At 38.6% G+C, this 21,973-nt stretch overlaps 1 protein-coding gene across 2 annotated transcripts in view; it reads left to right on the forward strand.

Annotated features, from left to right (window-relative positions):
* The window catches only part of LOC118277641 (uncharacterized), a 230,047-nt gene that overhangs the window by 136,187 nt on the left and 71,887 nt on the right, over positions 1-21,973 (forward strand). Inside the window, exon 1 of one of the 2 annotated variants that reach the window (XM_035596533.2) lies at positions 19,402-19,968. The exons of the other annotated variant lie outside the window; for it this stretch is intronic. Coding sequence (XP_035452426.2) covers positions 19,954-19,968 — 15 coding nt within the window. The 5' untranslated portion in view covers positions 19,402-19,953. Of the gene's footprint in view, positions 1-19,401; positions 19,969-21,973 lie in introns of those variants that run through there. 2 annotated transcript variants of the gene reach the window in all.

A 21,973-nucleotide genomic window follows, 5' to 3' on the forward strand; every position in this document is an offset into this window, starting at 1 on the left:
GACTTTTGTTTATATTTTTTTCCACTATCTTTGAACAATATCGGCACATAGTCTTATGAAGCCAGTAATACTAGAATGAAACGCAGTGCCTCAGAACGAAACAAATTTATTGCTGTCAAACCTAGTACCCTAATGTGTTGCCGATAACGAAACCATTTCGCGATGTAACTCGATCCTAATATTATTTTTAATAGTAGTATGGTGTTGGAAACTAGTGTATCTTTATAAGAAAGACTTACAACTTGAACAAACTTTATTGAGTATTTTCCAGTACGGAAGAGCTTTACGTAGGTACCTACACAGATAGCTCTGGCAGGTCATTGGACACATTAATCGTATTATTTATCGCGGTACCGTTATAAGTCAGTCATTGCACTTATTTATAGGACTTTGTCAGATTCTCATTTTGTACAAAAACGTAAGTACATAATTATAACTGGGAGCTCCGGAGCAGGTAAAAATCCCACACTCCCTAGTCTTTTATCCCCAGAAAGCTAGGCGCCTTTTGAAGGTGTCCTCGTCTTGAAAAAAAGGTACATAATTATAAAGGAAATCAAATTCAATATAGTCGAGTACTTTTGTCACTATTTTACTGCCACTCTTATCGTGGGTATCGTTATCGCTGACTAGGAATACATATATTTTACAGAGATAAGGCACCAGCTCTCTCCTATAAACCTGAATATTTTAAACTACCTTTTACGAACCGCCTGGCAAGATGGTAGGGTATAGCAGATCTATCATCTTATGTAGAGGAGGTCCATAGACCAGCAGTGGACTGCCACGCGCTGTTTTTAGTGAGGAAAATCATCCTATTTCTTCTTCAGCTTTGGGCGAGGCGAGAGGGAGTGTCAGACTCTTACTGACTAAAAACCACCTCGTTCCTACCCCTACTTTTTGAGCCGGAGCCCCGGTAACCCGCTAGGCAGTTCCCTGCTCCGGATCAATGTTGACTTTGATTGCAGGATCATTTTAAAGGCCACAATTAAAAATATATGCGTCAGTGCAAAATGCACTACACCTACGAATATACATATGTATAAATAGTTTCAAAAACATATTTTTACAGTTGAGAGTTTTTTCTTACACTTAACACAGATATGGGATTTTATAAGAGAATAAGAGTAATTATACAACAGTAAACTCATATGTGCTAAACTAACCATTTCTACAACAACTTACAAAGCAAAATATATTATAACTACTTCTAAATAAGGTTTAAAATGAAGTGTAGATAATCTGAAGGTTAGTTTGCGTTTAGTTAAAACCGATTAGGTCATAATTGGCAGTCGGTATGTAACAGAGAGGTCAAGTTCAAGATTACGACTCAATGGTATATAAGTAAACAAGTTTATATACAACATGTGTATACCGTATACATACACATGCCATCAATTTTAGACTTTATTGTCTTGAAATAAGGTCGGAAATGTAATAAATAATTGTAACAGATTGGTATAGGTTGTTCTGCTGGTGTCCATAGATACATTATCGCAAAAACATTGAGTAGCTACATACGTATATATTTTTTTTGTTAAAATTGTATGGAAAATTATTGTTTGTAGTAATTATATAAACAAGTATACGGTATACTTTGCCCTGTGATGACGGTAGAGTATATCAAAACATTTGACTCCACCGCTACTATTGTTGTGGGTTTCGTATCGGCACCGTGCATGGACACCCGAAATATCAGAGGCGTTATTAAATACCGAGCTAAAGCACTTGCTTATATATTCTTGCTTACTTTCTTATAAATGTAGATATTTCTTTATAGAAGGTAACAATATACAAGTGACCTTGAAACATTCTTTGCGAATAATCAAAATTTTAAAAATTATGCTAACCACTCCCATCGACCGGAAAATTAACTTCTTCGTAAAAATTTAAAAAGTTGATAAACTGGTTTTCGGAAAAAATCTCATCAAAATGGGTTTTAAGCCTCTTTTGGGAACTACCTACAAGACATCAAGGTACTTTACCTCCATTTTTTATTTATTTAAATTAACATAAAACTAGGTATAAAGTGTTACCACATTACTTAGGGCTATTTTTTATCTCTAACATAAAAACATTAAAAGAAAGTAATTTCTCACTAACATGAAAATACCGATAACTTACCATTACATCACCACCATTGCTGCACACACACAGCAACATAACAATATAATTCTAACAAAACCTGCAATGTACATCAAAGTGATGGATGTTACCTTGTATACTCGTATTCGTATAAATTAGCCGGTCAAGTTCAACGTACGGATTGGCCGGGCGGCCGCGCTGCGGGGACAAGGTTAAAATGTTACCAGATAACATATTACACACGTTACGAGGGTTCAAGGCTTTACTTTTTGTTTATTTACGCACTTATTTTTTCTAAAGGCGTAAGGAGGTAAATCATCTGTATAACTTTTTGATAGTAACCGCTTCTCATAAACCCCCGACGTGAGGTGCTTGTTTTTGCTTTGGGAAAAATCATCTAATGATTTCTCATGCCTTGGGCGAGGCGTGTATCCGTCGCGAGGTGCTTTTTTGAGCCGGGGGAAAATCTTTTAATGACTTCTTCCTCCTTGGGCGAGGTGTAAAGAAGTTTCAGACTCTTACTGATTAAACAACCCAATCCTACCCCTATTTTTCCACCTGGAGCCCCGGTAACCCGCTAGGCAGTCCAATGCTTCGGATCGGCATCAGCCCTACTAGCCCCCATCTGTGGTGGTCTGATGGCACAGGTCTCGTCTGGTCCGTAGGCCCGCACTTATGGCCATCACGTGGCCGAAGATCGCGCGATCTCCACGCCACGTGATAATTTTATTATACCCTTTTTAAAATGTATCTAATCAACCGATCTCATTAATAATTTGATACTTGTAACTAGAAGTACAAAGATGGAGTAGAGTACACGTTTTTGTCGATTTGCGCACTTAACTATAGTTTTTACGTTGTTATATAACAACATGTTGATGAATGAATAATTAATGGTAATTGATATTTATTTATTTCTGCAAGCCGGTTGCAAGGTAATTTATACTTTTACACGTCAATCTTTACATTATTAGGCGAGTCCGTCATTTACTATCGGATCACTCTGAGAAGAAATGCCAAAACAGGCGTAATCCCAAATCAAATAAAGAATAATGAAAGAGAACCGTGCAAGTTGATTCTGTACTGGATGTTTGATTGGATTGTTAGTTTACAACATAAGTACAATATTGATTGAAGTATTGGTCGGTTTATATGCGTCTGGTAGATTATACATTGTTTAAGTCTGGATTAAGCACCGCTATCGAATTCACACTGGACCCCATGGTCAATTTGATCAAACCTAAGTAACTAGTATTTTTGGAGTACTCCGATTCCTACTCCATGCTTTCTATACTGTATATATTTAATTAAGTATATTGTATAATACACATATTGATTGATTACATGTAATGTTGTTTATACGTAACCAGTTATTTTGATACAGTTACATTTTTATGTTATGCTTGTTAGAGTACCAAACGAAGTTCCGGGGTTTTTGCTGTATAAATTAATTCTAGAATGGTGTAGAAATTTGGCTACTTATATTTAATGGTATTTATTTTATACGAAGTTATAAACAATGTGAAGCTTATTATAAGTAAGTACATAAATTATGTTTTAAGAGTCAAGCTACTTATCAGATTTCCATCGAAAATGTACAAAATAAACCTATTTTCACACGTGCAATGCTAACAACGCATGCCTTTGAAATAATAAAATTTACAGTAAGTGTCTATAAATAAAAATAAATTTCTGTTCGTTAGTCTCGCTAAAACTCGAGAACGGCTGGACCGATTTGACAAATTTGGATCTTGAGTAATTAGTGGAAGTCCAGGGAAGGTTTTAAAATATTTGGCGCGGTACGAAGTTTGCCGAGTCAGTAAACATAAAAAGAAAGAAAGAAAAATACATTTAATACACGAACAGCGTTCGTTGTATGAACTGAAAAAGGCTGAAGCCTTGGCGTCGTGTGTGCAAGTTGTATCTCTTTCAGTTCACTCCATTACGCAGCAGATACGGCGATATGATACGTAATACATTTGTAATGTATTCTCGATGTTGTAAGTATTCTTTGTTGCCAAGACTACGTCATATATTATTGTAGGCATATATGTAGTAGATGCTTAACATACAATGTATAGAGCAAAAACTGACCACCGAGTATTGTAAATTCAATAGAAGAATATTATAATTAAAGTAATACATAAAAATATTTTTTATGTTTTTTTTTTAATTTTGTGGTATATTTATTCATTCACATCAGGCAATGAAGCCCCATATTAATACAATAATACTATACTAAAACGCTATAAATACAGAAAGGGGGAGAAATTCCAATTATTAAATTAGATCCAAAAATACAAATAGGTTAAGCTAAATAAAACTATTTAAAGTCCCTCTCTGCTTTTTACAATATGCAAAAATCAAGTACAGTATTACCTAATGTAAAAATATATTCTTAATAAATTATGTTATAGGTCCTATTAGTTGTAAAATTATTACTGAAACTTCAGGCAGTCGAAAAATTCAGCAATAGTAATTTGCTTGCGACAACTTAACCGACCTTGTTTTGAACAATGTACATTATATGCATAGCATAAACAAAAAAAAAACAACAAAACATAATGTAAAATCACGCATAGCAATACAAACACGCAGTGTAATTATAGCTTGTTTTTGTTTACAGTCACAGTGTCACATCTTTACTGTGTTGTACGTACTTTTCAATTAATATTAATATGTGTAGTAAAGCCATTGCACGATATTGAATATAGTATGAATATGTAGCCAGCCAAGCTTGTAATTAAAATGGCGAACCATTACAGACTCTGGCACACTATTTTTCCAAAAAAAAGCAGCTTACTGACCGATTATTTGCTCTGGCAATTCATCCAAAAAGTATTTAAGTTAAAATATGAATTCGTCGAAATCCATTTGATAAATCACTGGCTGGCAACAGTCGTATTGAAAGTTTTGAAAATGGAATAAAAAATAATGTTCTTTCGACGTTATGTTACCAACCATTTTAAAACGTAAAGTACGTATAGGTAAATGTAGGAATGTAGTATTTATTATTTTATGGTTTATATTTTATTGATAATATGACCTATTTATTCTATGACTAAGATTTTATACGACACTGCAATAAAAATATTCTAGTTTATCAAGATTTTATTTAAATTAGTTTTTTTAAATTAGTGTTGTCCCGGTTTAAAAAAATGTTATAATTATCTAAAAAATAACATCATTATGATATGAAACAAGGAAGCGGGCGGTTGTTAAAACAATCGCTGTGAGGTATCCACGGTAATTAATTTTAAATACAAGACGTTTTTACTGTTAATTAATTAAATAATAAAAGGAAAAAATCATGGAATGTCCGCGGCCATCATTATAAACCAGTTCACAGTTTAATGGATCTAACAGACGTAAGCATAGTAAATAGTTTAGTATAAAAAAGTGTTTATACTATACATAATAATATGTAGTAATAGTTACGTAGGTTTAATGTACTAGTTTAATAACAAAACTGCCTCGTTGGTCGAGTGGTTGCAAGTGCGACTGCTGGACAAGGGGTCTCGGGTTCGATTCATGGGCTTTTTTCTGTTTTTTCAAAATTTCTCAGTGATAGCACGGAGTCTGGAATTGTGGCCAGTAATGGCACTTATAACATGGGACTTATAACACAAATTGTAAAAAAGTGGGTGTACATTGTATAGCGGTATTACGTGGCGTAATGTGCACCTCTGCCTACCTCTTCGGGGATAAAAGGCGTGACGTTGTTGTTTAATAATTTCGTGTGTCAAAATATTATTGTGTAAATAGCGGATGGACAGCAGGTACAACTTTTTTAACATACATTTTTGAAACAATGAAAATTAGCATTGAAAATGTATTATTTATTTCGTACCTACCTGTATCAGACTGAAAATTATAAATAAGTCGTTGACGTTGTTTCTGGAAAAGTGACGAATGTAACTTTGTAAAGAATTGGTGTATTTACAAACTAAATAAACAAAAAAATTACAAATATTTTTATAAAAAATGTACCTTTTCCTTTTCTAAAGAGCTTATTAGAGATTGAAGGAAATTACGCTATTACACGGCATATTTTATTAAAACCTTGTAACATTATTTAAGGCTGGCAACAACAAAAACTATTTCCAACACAACAACACCGCCGTACATAGACACACAAAGCAAGATGGCGGCTTTCATCGCGTCTCCCGCTTAATTTGAAATTAAATTCTCCGTCTCACACAAAAAGGTTTTATTATTTTTCTCTCATATGACAGCGCAGACCTTTCTTTTATGAAATGTGCTCATATTGTCAATAACGGTGCCACTCAGGCTTCGGTTATTAAAGTCTGTGTTATAGAAAACAAGGCATTTTTAGCTGGAATACCAGACAGGAACAATGCATGGACCACCAGGTTTCTAGAAGCTCTATATATATATATATATTTGTGTACATATATTTGTCCGTGTATTCGCACCCGTGACAATAGATCGTGGTGGAATGCTCATCTATTGATTCTTCAATATTTCATCTTATTCAGTTGTATTTTGTTCCCAGATTCTAGAGAATAAGTTGATGTTGTTCTTTTGAGATTTTTAGCACGGGTTTACTTTTACTATGGGTTTACTTTTCACTACTAGTGTACTGAAATGTATTGATATGATAGGAGGGTGGGAGGTTTCGGGGTTAAAGGTATTTTTGTAGAAAAATGGCTGCATAGTATGCAGTAGCTAAGATACTATTTATTTTTTTGTGTGGTCCACAAATTGTTGATCTTGATTCATGTGGGTTTATTCAATACAAGGGAGAAAATTCAATACAATAACAATGTTTTTTTTTAGAATATACTACATTGTGTATCTATTACTTCAGTTCGTCTAGTCAACCGTTCGATTACAAAATCGAAATTTTATTATCGCCACTGTAGTCAACGTAATAATTATCATGTTTATTTAGTAAAATAAATAAAACTAATTTAATTACATAAATACGATTGATTTACAATTGTATTATATTGTATTGTTCAAATACAATTGTAAATCAAATTAATTCGTAAACGTAACGTAAGTAACGCGGTGAAAAATACGAATTTCAAATCCAGGGGGCCTACTCTAATTCAACGAACGAACGAAAAAACTTCGCAGATTGCATACTATACAATTCTATTTATTGCGAACTTTCGTGAACAAAAATTAACGAATGAAATGAAGATAAATAAATAGGTTTTGATATGAAATTAAAAATAAAACGTTATTTCAAGTAATTCTATTAGTAAATCAATAAAACCTACGGCCGAAGATTCAACGAAACTTCGCATAAGAGAACCGGAGTAGGCCCCCAGGATCGCGTTTTGAATCCGACACTGTGATTTCAATTTGTTTTGAGCATTTTCTCATTCGTTCTCTTGACATGAAAAGCTCGTAAGTATTGCTTTTGTATCATTAATGTGTTCCTTTCTTTGTTCCAGGTATGATGTTGTTGACGTGAGTCTGTTCAAGTATACATACATCAGGTATTGCTTAGTTACAAATCTACATGTAGACTTTTTTTTTTTTTTTTGGGACAAGCCCGCCACAACCTCCCATACCGCTGCAACTCCTGTAAGCCAGGATCTACAGTAGATACAAACATGAAAACACCGGAACACTGAAGTCCGGCGCGTCCCAGGGAAATGAATGACTGTCTTGGATCCCGCAACGAAACAAATCAGAAGATGTTATTAGAGGAGAAGAAAAGAAAACGATAGTTTCCACTTCCCTCGGTGAATTTAATGCAGGAGACAGGATGACTTAAGCCTTAAGGCACAAAAGAGACTGCACAACTGGGAGAAGCCCAGTCGCCAAGCACCACGGAAATTTTACTTAAAACTAAAATATTAAATGCTAATACTAAATGGGTCCTATGCGTGAGCTGTTATACTTGCTTCCAATAATAGGTATGGCAAAAACGCCTAAACGCACGGAAATTTGCTCGAGACTCCACAAGGTCCGTGTAATAAACTACACCTGATGAAACAATTAAATTATCCAACATAGTGTCACGCTCAAATTGCCAGAGACCACACTCCCAGAGTATGTGATGGGCGGATTGCTCATGTTGCAACTCCGCTGTCGAACATTGGCACCATGGTGAATCAACGAGTTTAAATGAGAACAATTTGCTTTTAAAGTTGCCATGGCCAGTAAGAAATTGGGCAACACAGTGATCCACCTCCAACCATGTCCTCTCCAGACGCTCATGCACGGATGGAAAGAATTGATAGAGGTGGCGGCCCTTGGTAGAAGATTCCCATCTACACTGCCACTCAGTCAGAAGTTCATCCCAGACGTCCGTTAAAGGCTTGAGCAATCTATCAATTTTGCTTCGATCACGTTGTGCTAGAAAGTTTGCGGAAAAGTTAGGTCTCGCATTATAGTACATGGCAGCACGTCGCTGCACCTCAAGATCGACTGGAAGTAGTCCCGCGAGCACAGGTAGGGCCTCTGTGCTAACCGTCCTATAAGCCTTACACAGAAAGATCAAGGCTAGACGCTGACCTTGGAGAAGCTTTCGCCGTACCGCGCCTATTGTGGCCCTATCAGCCCACACTGGTGCCCCGTAGCACACGCATCCCAGGTAGGTTGCTCCGTAGATGGTTCTGAGCGTAAGAAAAGAGAGACCCCAGGTAGCCTTCGAAATTCGCGTGAGCGCATAGAAATTGTTTTTGGCTTTCTCACTAATAGTCTTAATATGTTCAATAAAAGAAAAGTTTTTTCTAGGACTAGACCGAGATAGCAAACCGACTCCTTACGTTTGACGGGAACGTTATTGAATTTAATAGACGGCCATGATTTCAAATTTCCTTTAAGCAATAATTGATAGGTTTTATGGGGTGCAAAAGTTAATCGATTACGTTCGCCCCATCGCGAGATCCTACTGAGGCAGTCCTTAGCTAAATTCTCTAGTCCGGCTCGAGTATTTGATTGTATTAACAAAAGGCCATCATCCGCATATCCAGTCAACGTACAACCAGAAGGAAGGGGGGTCGCGAGCAAGTCATCAAACCCTAAATTCCACAGATACGGGCCAATAACCGAGCCCTGAGGACATCCCATTGACAACGACTTCGACCGAGAAAAATTACCAAGTTTCAGTTTTACAGAACCATGAAGAAAATAAGTGTATAATAGTTTGTATATGTTACTAAAGCAACCACGACCCTTCAGTTTAAGGAGTAGCATTGGCCACCACGCGTTATCAAAGGCACCGGAAATGTCTAGAAAAATGCCTACTACATATTTGTGCTCAGACGAAGTCACTATGGTTCGGACAGAGAGAGCTGCGTCTACAGTAGATTTACCCACAGTAAAACCAAATTGATTATTGTGAAATTTCGGTCCACCGGGCAGCAAACGAGGAACGATAAGCCGCTCAAGAAGTTTTCCTAATGATGGTAAAAGCGTAATAGGCCGGTATGACTTAGGGTCATCGGGTGGTTTATTTCCATTCTTAGGTATTATGCGAATGACTCCACGTCGCCATATACGAGGAAAGACGCCCTCCGCTATACAACGATTAAAGACAGACAGGATCGCGTCAGCCGCAGATTTGCACGCTTCTATTATCATTTTATTTGAAACTTTATCCTCACCAGACGATTTATTCATAGGCAACGTTTTAATAACAGTTACGAGCTCATTGATGGAAGGTAGATCAGACACCGGTGAATTGGGTGGTATAGCCGCCCACGACCTAATCTGTTGATGATAATCGCTATCTGTCTCGGATACATCGTCAGGGATGAGTTCATCGAGTAGAACTTCCGTTGTCTCCTCAATACCAGTGGTGTGAACATTGTTGACTTTTATGTTCTGTACGAACGCCAGATCGACGGATCTATTGGCTTTGAACTCATGGTACAGAGGCGACCACGGACCCTCGCTTTCCAGCCTCTGCACTACTCTCCGCAACAGGTTACCCTTAGCTTTCTCCACTGAAGCCCTATAACGTGACCTGGCAACTCTAAACGCAATCAATGCTTCATCAAATGCAAAACCAGTAACTTTACGTTTTTTTAGTCTATTTAATTGTTTGCGCGCTTTACGAAAACATTTACGTTGTTCGACTAGATAATTATTCCACCAGTCACATCTGCGCGTACTGGTCAAGGATCCCCGACCAAACGCAATGTCGGCACAGTAAGTAAAAGTATCCGACATGATTTCAGCACCTTCTTCTGCCGAAAGGTCTTTGCGAGTGAAGTCTGTGGCCTGAGATGCAAATAATAAGCTAAAGAAGTTCCAGTCCGCGCCCTTAGTTTTATATCTAAAGCCACTACTGCAAAGCGTTGGACCCCGGGGTAATCCCGAGACAAATTCGTACACGATCAGGCGATGGTCACTACATGACGCATCCGGTAGGACACGCCACCTATCCAAGCTAACGTCCGAACTAGAAAGTGTGACGTCAATACAAGATTCGCCCATTTGGCTGCAAAAAGTAGGTGGTGCATCAGGGGTGTTATGTATGGAGAGATTCATTTCGGCAATGAATTCTTCAACGGCACAACGCCGCTCCATGTCAGTAGCCCTAACTTTGCCATACCATAAGGATGAAGACGCATTAACGTCGGCGCCAATTATAATTTTGGAGCCCGCAAGCGACTGCAAGACGTGACGGAGGTGATGAATGTGAGGAGTAACTGAGTCAGAATATTGAAAGTAACAGCTCACAGCGTAAAGTTTAAAGTTTTCTGAAGCAATCTCCGCCACGGCACAGTGTGACGTCATTAAATTAGTTATAGATGTTACTGTGAAATTAGATGATCTCGTGACGTAAATTCCAGCTCGTGACCTACTGTTCAGCTGCACTACCCTGTGCCTTAAGTGGGCATTTTGATACTGTTCTTGAACAAGTACAATGTCAAGCTGATAGTCGACTATTAGTTTGTCTAACTCGGACGTCGCAACCCTGTCGTTATGTAGATTTAGTTGCCCTATAGTCAAACTATCCATATTATTATTTAATAGGTGGTGTTTAATATGAGTTGTTCGAGTTTAGCTTTGTAGGTGCCACACTCGGGCGAACCACAACGGTGGTCGTGAGGTTTTTTGAAACGTTTGCACGCCACGCATGTTGGAATAAAATTTTTATTATTTATATGAGGGCAGTCGTGTGATTCATGCGCCTCAGCACAATTACCGCAGGTGGGTGTTTTAACCGTGCAATGTTTCCTAACGTGGCCGAACTGCTGACACAAGTGGCATTTAACTAATTCTACATCGTCTATGAATCGGCAAGTAGCCCAATCTATAAAAAGTTTATCTTTTGTCGTAACAAGATGTTTACGTATATTAGCGTCTAGTTCAATGCCAACCCACTTACGACCGTTTTGCAAAGTACGCCGGCGGGTAATTTTACAAGATTTAATAAAATCTTGCTCCTTTACTTCGATTTCCCCACTAATATTTTGACGATACAGTGAGGTCAAAAACGCGGCGTCCTCCATAGAACCCGGGATGTCCTTGACAAGGATACGCGGCCTACGACCTTTTGGCTTTTCCAAACGCAAACCGGCGGTACGAATCGCTGCTACGGACTCAAGCTTCTTTATCTGCCGCTCGTCAGCAACACGCAATACGACACCCGACTTCGCGGTTTTTTTAACTCCTACAATTTGAAAACCGTCGTCGCAAGGTTTAATCGCCTTCATAAGCGCCTGTTTAGTCGCCGATGACGACGCAAAATCAGCTGAGCGCTCGGTTGTGGGGTAGGCGACAACACACGGAAGCGGCGCGCGGGATTCCATCGCGGGCGCGATCTTGCTGGGCAAACGCAGTTTTAACGATTCGGCATACGAGAGCTTATTTTGCACCGGCTTACTGTCCGCTATCACTGATGATGACGTTTTATACCTATCCAACTCGCGTTCCGTGTTCGACAGCTTCGTCTCGACGCAGGACGATTTCACCGCCAAAATCGCGACAATACCCGTGACGCGCTGGGTTAACTCAACGATCGTTGTTTTGCTGCCTGTGGCTAAACGCGAATCGAGCACGACTTCATTAATTTTCGACAATAGTTGTGTTGCCTCAGTCATAAGGTCTGTGTAGCCCTTATTACTCTCACTCCTACCTACATGTAGACTAATAAATAAAATTGGAGTGTCTGTTTGTAATATTAAAATAACCGCTTTTTACTACATGCATATGAATATACATACGATACATACACCAAAATAATATTTTTTACAATTTTTGTCTGTCTGTCTGTTTATTCTGGCTAATCTCTGAAATAGCTGTAACGATTTTGACTAGATTTGCCCCCGTGTCGTGTGTTTTTACAAACACACAAGTTAGGGGTCGAATAACCTCGAGGGAAGCCAAGTTTCCAACCAGTTGGTTTAAGTTGGTGTTCACTCAAATGTACCTACCCCTTTAGGGGTGGTAACGTGTTATTTCTCAACAAACATACAAGTTCGAATCGAACCCGCTACACGTTGTGCGGCAGTCGGTTGCCCAGCCATTGCGACAAGTGTGTAGTCAAGTAACTATACATAATATTTCTCTCTCCGAGGTGAGTCTGACCCACTGAGCTATGTGTCTACTCGAGCGGAGACAGACTCCACCAGCTATTTATATTGGACGACTTATTTCTGTGATCCAATCGTAATATCATACCTTTTATGGTCCGCAGTCGGTAGGCAGAGATGCAAATGTTAGATTAAGCATCCTCGATAATGGGATCTACCGTAATTTTGGTCTCTAGATGGTGCAAATATATTAAAGGGTTTATTTGTCCAATCAATGCAGCTGTCAAATATTAAACGTCGAATGATGTGACAATAACTAATATCCTATTGGACGAAAAACGAAAGGTTCATGTTAACGTCATGCGGTGACCAAAAATACGGTAGCTTAGCGTCCATTACGATATACGTCCCCTCAAGTTGCATGTATTTCCATTCAGAAAGAACAAAAAGTCCCAACAGGAGCGCGTCTTTCATTGAATGAACCTTATAGTTCTCAGTTGCACTTTGCCTGACCCCAGAATCGAACCCAACATCTTTTACCCTTTTACCTTTCGACCAATGACAGTCTTTGATCTTCACAAACACATTTATATATCTCAAAGTCCTTTAAATGTAATCCCACTTATCCCACGTCAACCGATATTAGATTTTACGACCATTAATATAAAAACGAGAATCCTTTGAGCTATCCGTTAGCCATTTGCTGTGATTATTGGGTATGAGTTGGCCATTGAAGTGATATTCATACATTACGGAGGGATGAGGGATGTAATGAGAAAACATCAATAGCGATATATGTTCCACGTTCCAATTGAAGATATGGATATATTTAAATGTATCTTTATATATTATGTTTGAATATCGTTTACTTCAAAGGAAGGAAACAATTTTAGTTAGTACATAATACATACATACATCATCAACAGCCTATAAGTGGCCACTGCTGACCAAAGCCTCTTCTCGCATGGAGAAGGTTTTGAGCATTATTCACTACGCTTGCTCAATGCGGGTTGGCGATTTCAAGCTTATAATTAGAAATTATAAGCCCAGGTTTCCTCATAATGTTTTCCTTCGCCGTTTGTCAGTGGTTTTTAAGTAATCTTAGAAAGTACATATGATTCAGAAAAAGTCACACTAATATAATACTGATGAATTGAAACATCGTGGCCCGCTTCTGATGCATGTGTGGGAGATCAAAATCTGGTATTTAACTCACCAATGTGATTTATTCCAAGTAATATGTACTTTCTAGAATTATTTAGACACCACTGACATGAAAACATCATGATTAAGTAGGCTCATATTATACACGTTTGTAATAAGTCCCTGGACTTATAAGTCCTCATAATACGAGTATAAACACCTCACCAAGCCAGGGGTTCCCAACCCAAGGCGAGGTTCAACATTGTTGGCACACGGCTTGTTGGACGCAAACAATTGTTGATCGACTGACCAGGGACCAGTGTAATCTGTTGTCTCTGTCAACTTATTTGTGGTAACGTAAAGTGGATTACATTGGAGAGGTTTGAAGGGACTGTCTCACTGCCGCATCTAGGGTAATTTAATGGTTACTGAAATTATTCCTTAGTAATGATTTTGTTCTGAAAACATTTGCTAAGGACTGGGTTTAGTAACCATTAAATGATTCTGAGCAGGTGCCTCTTTCTAACCAAGTTTGGCGGTTCTTAATTTTAGCTAAAATTCAGTATGTTGCCTGTAGTTTCATAGAATTTTAGCTAATTTTCTATGCAACTACAGGCATATTCACATCTATTTACAACCTGTTTTAACAAGTTTCAGTGATGCCCTCTCTATTTTAGTTAGTTCTTAATATAAATCATAACTTTCGAACAACAATTAATTTCTTAATTAGCAACCCCAATGAAAACAACAACAAACAAATGTTTGCTACCCCTGCATAAAACTGACACTGAATCAGAAAGAGACAGTGCAATACAGTTGTATAGTACTATCTCTGTCTACGAGTTTTACACTCTGTACCAGCACTCTAACTTACTCCTTTGTTAAACATTACATTTACAACTTTATGATTTTGATATACAGTCGAAAATTCAATGAAAATTTTACAGAATGGGGTAGGTTAACCTGCCGCTGTACTACGGGTTGGTATATTGGAATATTTGTCAACAGGGATTGAATAGTGCGGAAATATTTATTAATTGATTCCTTTGTTCGTGCCCAGTGTGCCCACTCAATGCGAATCGTGCCTGAAAATAATATCGCTGGAATACGGGTAAATATTCGGCATTTTATAGTATTTTATTTACTCTAAAGTTAATGAAAGTTTTGTTTATTTACCAATACTTAAACAATTGATTTTGTTTGAATAAGTGAGTATAATGTAACTATGTATATTTAAGGTCGGAATACTTGTCTTGGTATTGTAGTTGAAAAGGTATTTGTTCTTTTGGTCGGTCTCTAAATATTATTATGGTACTTGGAATCAATTTAACGACTAGGTAATTAGTAATTGATGGAAAGAAAATGTTTCAATTAAAGCGTGATATTGTTTTATTTTATCATCGGTCCACGTGCTCACATTGTAATTAAAATTCACTACACATTGCCTAATGGATTTGATTTAAGTAAAGTCAAAGCATTTATTACGAGCAGACGTAAGCACCTGATGGTAAGCAATCGCCGGTCATGGACACTTGAAACACCAGAAGCGTTAAGAGTGCGTTGCCGGCCTTTTGGGGGTTAAGAATTTAGGGGTTGTTGGGGAATTGGGGATTGGGAAGGGGAGAATTGGGCCTTCGATAACCTCACTCTCAAAACGAAAAACAACACAAGCGCAAGCAAACTAGCTACTTAAATAAAAACAACGCAAGCGTTGTTTCACGTCGAATGGAGAAGAACGAGCAAGAAATCATTTATAGGAATCATTTACAAAACTTCTTAATATCTAAAGAGGCCTTTGGTCAGCAGTAGCCACTTAAATAAAGGCAGTTGATGTGATGTGATGTGAAAAATAGTTATTGTGGTGTAGTAACATTGTGATGTGTTCAAATCTGGAACACATTCATAATTCCTATATTACACTCGTAAAAATGTTTTGGCAGCAAATCTCGTTGATTACACAGTTAGTCTCCAAAATTAGGTCCAACGTGATTAATTATACATTATGTCTGAAGTTCCTTAGAGATTCATTCAATGACTGTACAGGTTGAACATTTCATATTTGAGATTTATTGCTCAACGAGCTCTAGGAAATTAGTCCTGTGTATAATCTGTATAATATTATATCAAGAGAAACCATTGAGGTGTAGTACAAGTCCAGTATCCAGTATTTTAATCATAATGTTCATTGAAAATGTTTCATGTTTGTATTTCGTTACATTTACTCCAAAGGTACCAATGTGGAATTTTCCGAATGATTGAAATTTTATTTAGACACCACTGACACACAATAAAAGGAAAACATCGTGAGGAAACCTGGGCTTATAATCTCTAATTGTAAGTTTTAAATCGCCAACCCGCATTAATGCAAACGTGGTGATTAATGCTCGCATTAATGCGTGGTGATTAATGCTCAAACTTTCTCCGCGAGGCACTCCGACATACTTATTTGGCTTGTTGGACTGTTATACTTATTTGGTTTTACCCATACGTAGTTATTTTTAGGCATGCATGGTCATTCCGGTTATAATTAACCTTTATTCATAATTGTATAAAGACGACATCCCTAAATAATTAGCCTGATAGAGTCAGTCCCTACATACCACATTAGGTATATAAATGAAAGTGACTGCCTCGTTGGTCGAGTGGTCGCAAGTGCGACTGCCGAACAATTATAAACCGACCTTCGCATGTAATGTCCTAATAACCAGATCTAGGTAAAATCTAGGTGTAATCGACGACCTAGTTACAACTTTCCCTGTTAGTAGGGGTCGGTGTTGATAACTGTGGATAATCGACGCGTTATATATGTTCATATACGATATATGTATATTGTATAATTGTGTGTGTATGATTATGTTACATTGGAGCTGCGGACTACCTAGGGGGTTTATCAATACTCTGGCTCTGGGTTGGTGTTCAGTCAGTAAGAGTCTGACACTCTCTCACTCAAGGCAAGAGAAGTCATTGGATGATTTTCCCCCCTTAAAAATCACCCCGTTCCTACTCCTGCTTTTCGAGACGGGGCCTCGGTAGCCCGCTAGGCTGTACGCAGCTCTGGGTCGGCATCAGCGCTACTGGGCCCCATCTGTGTTGGTCTGATGGCTCTGGACGGACGGGTCTGGTTCTGCTCGGGCAGCGAGCTACCCCTGCTCGCCATTCGCAGACCTTTACTTACGGTCGTCGCACGATTCCTGACATATAGTTTATACATTATGTATTTTTGTGTATATAATATATAGCTACTCGTCTACATTGTTAGGGAGTATTTGAAACAGTATTACTATGTACATTTAGCACTAAGTTCAAAATACAACAATGACGTTGGTATATGAATACACTTTCAGAATAGCAATTAGTCCCAGACAGACTAGTTGGAACCTATTCAGATATCTCCAAATGGTCTAATTGATATAAACGCTTCGACTTTTGACTTTCAAACGTGTTTGATGGACGCTATTAAATATTTAAATTACAATAATTATTCAGCTACAATTTTATATTGAACATAAAAAAGTATAAAATAGTAAAATCAATCGTAAACAATCAGCTTTTTTTTTTTTTTTTCAGGGGGGAAAATCATCCAATGACTTCTCTCGCCAGGGCAAAGCGAGAGGGAGTGTCAGACTCTTACTGACTAAAAACCACCCCGTTCCTACTCCTGCTTGTCGAGCCGGAGCCCCGGTAAACCCGCTAGGTTGTCCGCAGCTCCGGATTAAGCATCAGCCCTACTGGGCCCCATCTGTGGTGGTCTGATGGCTCTTTGAGGCGCGCGCGGAACGCAACGTGCCGCACGCACGTGTCTGGTTCTGGTCGGGCGGCGAGCTACCCTTGCTCGCCGTCCGCAGACCCGCACTTACGGTGGCCGGAGATCGTCACGCGATCCCCGACGCCCGGAGTGTCTTTCGCGTCGGCTGGGGCGTGAGGAAGTTCGTTCCCTCACGCGTCCCGCCTCCTCCTTAGCCAGCATAACTGCTTCGTATAAGGAAGATATGGCATCCCAGTCCCCCTAGCTCCACACCGTGGCCTGAACCAAAGCCGGACGCGAGAGGTCGCCGTCGCCGATCACTTCCCTGAGGGCACGGCGGTGTTCAGCCCACGCAGGGCAGAACGCAACCGTGTGTTCCACCGTGTCCTCCGGTAAACAATCAGCTGAAGGTCGGAGTAAAACCTTCGTAGTTGTCTGTAATGACTATCACAGATACTTCTTTGACATTCACAATGTTACTACACCAAAATATTTCGATTCAAGTCCAGAACTGTTCTTCACATCACATCACATCAACAGCCTATACATACTGCATATCTGACTAAAGGCCTCTTCTCGTACATAGAAGATTTGAGCGTTAATCACCACGCGTGCTCAATACGAGTTGATGATTTCAAGCTTATAATTAGAAATTATAAGCCCAGGTTTCCTGTACCGTATGTCAGTGGTATCTAAATAATCTTAGAAAATACATATTATAACTTAGAAAATGTCACATTGGTACTTGTCGTTGGTAGGTATCGAATCGAATCTGTACACTCATGTATGAGAAGCGGCCGTCTTAAAGCTCCGAGTCACCACGACACTGAAGAACTATTCTTGAAAACTTCATATTTATAACAGAACATATTTTCAGTATATCTAGGTAAACATAGTCCATAAAACCCAAGTACTAGAACACCAAATTCATTATAACTTTAGCACCACATAGAGAAACAATCATGTGCTAACGAAACCTTATCCTTGTCATCAAATCAATGGACCAATCATCTGTGTGATGAGTGCTGGGTGACGTCACGGCCGAGACGTTGACCCACCAATCAGCGTTATTGTTCGGTGGACAAACAGAGACACACGTCATCGAGTGCTGGCTGGTGACGCACGAGGGACAAGCCATGAGCGGCAGCGAGTGGCACTAGGTTTGGGATCAAAGATAAAAAAATAAATATAAAGGAGAAATGTTGCTAATCCCCAAATTTATGGAGTAGAATCAGGCGTTTAATTGCGGAAATCCATGCTACACTAGCAATACAATAGATTTTTAGTTTTAATTCCGCTTATAGTAGTATATAATGTATAGTTAGTGAATCTTCAAATTTTCAATACCTAAAAGACGCTTTTTTTTTAAAGGGGGAAAATTATCCAATGACTTCTCCCGCCTTGGGCGAGGCGAGAGGAAGTGTCAGACTTTTACTGACTAAAAACCACCCCGTTCCTTTTCCTGCTTTTCGAGCCGAAGCCCCGGTAACCCGCTAGGTAGTCCGCAGCTAACCTAAAAGACCCTAGTTAAGGGTGTCCATTCCATCCATGGGCGGCGTCAACTATTCGCCACGAAGTCGTTTGTTGTCCTATCACAAAAAAGCTTAAATCAAAATTAATGATCTAAAATCGTTTACAGAAAAACAAAAGAGGATTTTGTAAGTTTAATTAATATGAATGAATATTGTTTGGGCTTGTACAGCGTATCGCCTGGTAACAGAAATCAATTAGATTTTCCTAGAAGCGTAAATAAACGTTAGGTTTCTAAGTTCGAAATGAACGGTTCTAAGAAAGAAGGTTTCCATTGACTCAAGTGTCTTAGAGAATCTATTCTGTTGGTTTCCATTCAATCGAATGTCTCAAAGAATCTCTTTTGTTCAGGACTCCAGTGACAATAATCGCTTATGGTCATAATTTAAGCCATAAGCGTCGCCCCAAAACGCAAGGGTGAAAAGTGGCCACCGGTCACCGGTCAGCCACTCGGGCCGGCCGCGGCGACCAGGCCGCACCTCCACTCTAATGTCACACCACTACTACAGTCAAACTTGGAACGTTCGAACACTTTCAAATTTTACCGTTTTTATTTTTCTACTCGGCCTGTAGTTAAAGTTTTATTGTCATTGTTTATTATCTGTGAGTGTTAAAGTGACATTGAAATAGATCGATCGATTGCTATTGTACCCAATAAATGTACCGGCGCCATTGTATCGAAACTTAACAAATTAAAACTTGGCAAAGACTTCACAATTAATAAGTTTCGTTTCAATAATTTATGTAACGAACATAATAAAATCAGTGTGTTTCAAATACTGGCCTGACCGGCCAATTAGGGAGCCCAATTTGAAAACAGAACCACAACTTCGGCAAAGTTCGGCGGTCGTCGTGGGATGATTTAAATTGAATAAAAGTTTGTTTAAAAGTTTTAATGAATTTAAAGTGGTTTTTATGATAAATGGGATAAAACGGGCTATGTCATGAGTGTACTGTGAAATCTGCATTAATAATGGATGCACCATGGAAAATCAAACTGTAAGTACTAGTACATAAGGGTAGATTTCAAACAAATACTGAAATGTCTTTCTCAAAGGTCTTTGATTTATGTATCAGTTGGTATAAGTGGGTAGTTAAATATTGATGGCTGTACTAAATTAGACAGTACGTTGGTGAGTAGAAGGCAGTAGGTGGTCCATGGAAGGTCATATCCAATCAATAAATATGTACTTGTAAGGAGGCAGCCTTCAGGACGACCGCGCTCTACTATCAAAGAAAATAAATTATTTGCTTTCTGTAACTAATACAGAGATTCAAGCTTCGTTTAACTTTAACAATCACAACTTTAAGGTCCAAGGTAATATGTAGATTCGATTACTAGGTTGAGTAAAATATTATTATTATCTTTCCAGCATTTCTGTGGGATAAAAAGTAGCAACAGATGTTTTCCTCGTAGAGTTTTGACATTGAAGTCTCTAGAGCCATAATTTTATTATAACTATCCATAATAAGCCAAAACACGTCAGCCAAAACAGCAATACTTTGCCTGAACCGGGAATCGAAACTGAAACCTCTAGCCCAACAGTCGCGCTTGCAACCACTAGACCAACGTGGCAGTCGTGGGCACTGTTTATTACCCACCTAATATATCACCACTATCAACAATTAACTTACTAAAACTCTAATAAATATTAATACATTATTATAAGGGTGCTTTTCAACTAGAAATGTGCTATGTAGCTATGCTACGCGAAGATAATAGCTAACTTGTGAAACTTTGTGACCGTTTCCTCTGATACTAAACTATGTAACTGTACGAGGAAGATGTGCAGCTCTAGTATGCAATTTATCGATAGTAGGCATCCATAGCACACATCTTTAGGGGACAGCGAGTAAAGTTCCCTAAGAAAAGGAGGATCCTCCAACCAGGCGGGCTTTCTGCCCAACTGTTGTTGGTTGGGATTTTCTATCCGTCTTAATTCGCATGTAAACTTCATATATGCGATGCAGGATATTTATGACGTCATCCGTTGATTTGCTTGTCGATAGTCTATTCGCGACTTCTGTCAACTGTCACTTGTCACTTGTCAGAGTGTCGCCACACATCCATACAAAAAACATAACTTAGCTAAGTCCGTTTCCACCAGTCCTAAGCTATGTAATACCAATGAATTTGATTGGTGAAAGTCAAACAGCTACATAGCATAGCACATCTCTGGTGGAAAAGCAACCTAACATTTGTCCTCTATTTTAATACACCCGTTTTTACAATAAACCGTACAATTACCTCGCACATGATACTCTATGACGTCATATTCTGCGGTAATTAAAAAACTAATCAACACATACACGGTGACATATAGTATGGTAGCATGGCATTACTGCTCACATCCATAACTGATATTAGTCGTTAATGCTCGATATGTGTTCGCGAAGTGGAACCTTGAACTCTGGACAAATGGGAGAGTTGCGAGGTTATTGGAAGTTTTCCGTATTGAAAATATTAAAAGTATCGTCACGCCTTTTATTCCCGAAGGGGTAGACAGAGGTGCAGAATACGGCACGTGATGCTGCTGTACAATGTACATTAACTTTTCACAATTTGTGTTTTAAATTTCATGTAATATGGGGGTGAGCCTGCTGCCACATACTGGGTACAATTCCAGACTCTATGCATAGAGTCTACTACTTAAGAATTTTCTTACTTCAAACTTTGGCTGATCTGATAATCGAACCCGAGACCTCTTGCCTGGCAGTCTCACTTGCGACCACTCGACTTATTGGGATTCGCTTAGAACTTAAAATAGTGCAAGGAGTATGACAATACGATTTCTAACACATAAAAATTGATATTACTAACCTGCATATGTAAACAGTGCATCTCTACCATTTTAGTAATTTTCAAATCATTACAGTTTTGCTGTAAGTCATTTTCAGATATACCTTTTTATAAACTTTTCGCTGAGAACTTTTAGCAATCTCATTTCAAGGTAACAAAGCAGTCAGTTTCCAAGTGGAAGGTTAGAGAAGGAACGAGCAGTTA

Source organism: Spodoptera frugiperda, chromosome 10 (assembly GCF_023101765.2).
Source record: "Spodoptera frugiperda isolate SF20-4 chromosome 10, AGI-APGP_CSIRO_Sfru_2.0, whole genome shotgun sequence".
Taxonomy (NCBI): Eukaryota; Metazoa; Arthropoda; class Insecta; order Lepidoptera; family Noctuidae; genus Spodoptera; species Spodoptera frugiperda.